General features: G+C 45.9%; 1 protein-coding gene across 1 annotated transcript; it reads right to left on the minus strand.

Moving 5' to 3' along the window:
• Positions 1-235: 235 nt before the first annotated feature.
• Positions 236-971, minus strand: LOC107735848 (delta-like protein A; the record flags this gene model as incomplete). Its single annotated transcript, XM_016547412.1, has 3 exons — positions 236-527; positions 607-667; positions 757-971. Coding segments are annotated over 3 exons (563 nt in total), but the record flags the coding sequence as incomplete, so codon positions are not given.
• Between the last annotated feature and the right edge of the window lie 50 nt (positions 972-1,021).

The raw sequence follows: 1,021 nt of genomic DNA on the forward strand, positions 1-1,021 counted from the left end.
AACTTTCCTCCTCCCGACTGGAATAAATCAAGTGGTGTGTTGTGAGAGTGGGCTGGAGGGGGGAGTGTGAGTGTGGGGGGCGGGGGTATTAGTTACAAGTTGTTCGTAACCGTTAACTTTGTTTTTTTCCTTGCATTTTCTCACTCTCTTTTCTAAATAAGTTACACGCAATCTTTTCAAATCTGGGCTGAGTTTTTCAAACCAACAACATTATATTTACGGAATTTTATGCAATGTTTACTATATTAATATACAATATTTTAACTCACGTTCTGTGCAGTACTGGCCCTTCCACCCGGCATCGCAGATGATTTCTCCACGTTCTCCGCAGGTGAAATGACCGAATGCATCATCTCTGGGCCGACAGAATACAGAGCATCCCTCGCCGTAGTAGTGCTCGTCACACACAAAGCGGTAAGAGTACTTGAGCTCGGTTCGACCCACGCTGTGCAGGTCCTGAGACCAGTCCTCGCCCACAGTCAAGTGCCGCTGTGTGGTCATGGTACTGATGATGCGCTCTGGGTTTTCTGTGTAGAAGATGATTTTCAGTGATGCAATTCAAAAATATTCATATTAACATTCTTTTTCTGCTATGAGACCACATACCTGTTGTCAGATCCTCTTTGGAATCAGCATGCACTGCTTCGATGATAAGAGAAAAGGTTCCCTGCAACAGCAAAAAACGATTTGTCCATCAGAAAATGAGCTGAACATTACTTCTGAATTACTTCTCAAAGTCAATGCATCAGCACTCACCGGCCACGTGAAACCGAAATTCATCCTGATGGGATTGGTGAAAGAGCCATCCGGTAAGGTATCTGGCACTTGGAAAGAGTTGGAGCCCAGCACAGGGGTGACGGTGCCTCCGTAGGTGCAGGGTGGCTCTGGAGATGCATTGGGCTGATAATGTTTTAAGCAGATGCGGAAAAAAGTCTTGCACTCGCACTGCTGGTACGGTGTGGTCAGTCCACCTTTACAGCAGTTCTTGTTGCCTTGCACACCCTTCTTGTTCAAAAACTCC

This window comes from Sinocyclocheilus rhinocerous, unplaced genomic scaffold (genome assembly GCF_001515625.1).
Source record: "Sinocyclocheilus rhinocerous isolate Xijiao unplaced genomic scaffold, SAMN03320098_v1.1 C36335355, whole genome shotgun sequence".
Classification (NCBI taxonomy): domain Eukaryota; kingdom Metazoa; phylum Chordata; class Actinopteri; order Cypriniformes; family Cyprinidae; genus Sinocyclocheilus; species Sinocyclocheilus rhinocerous.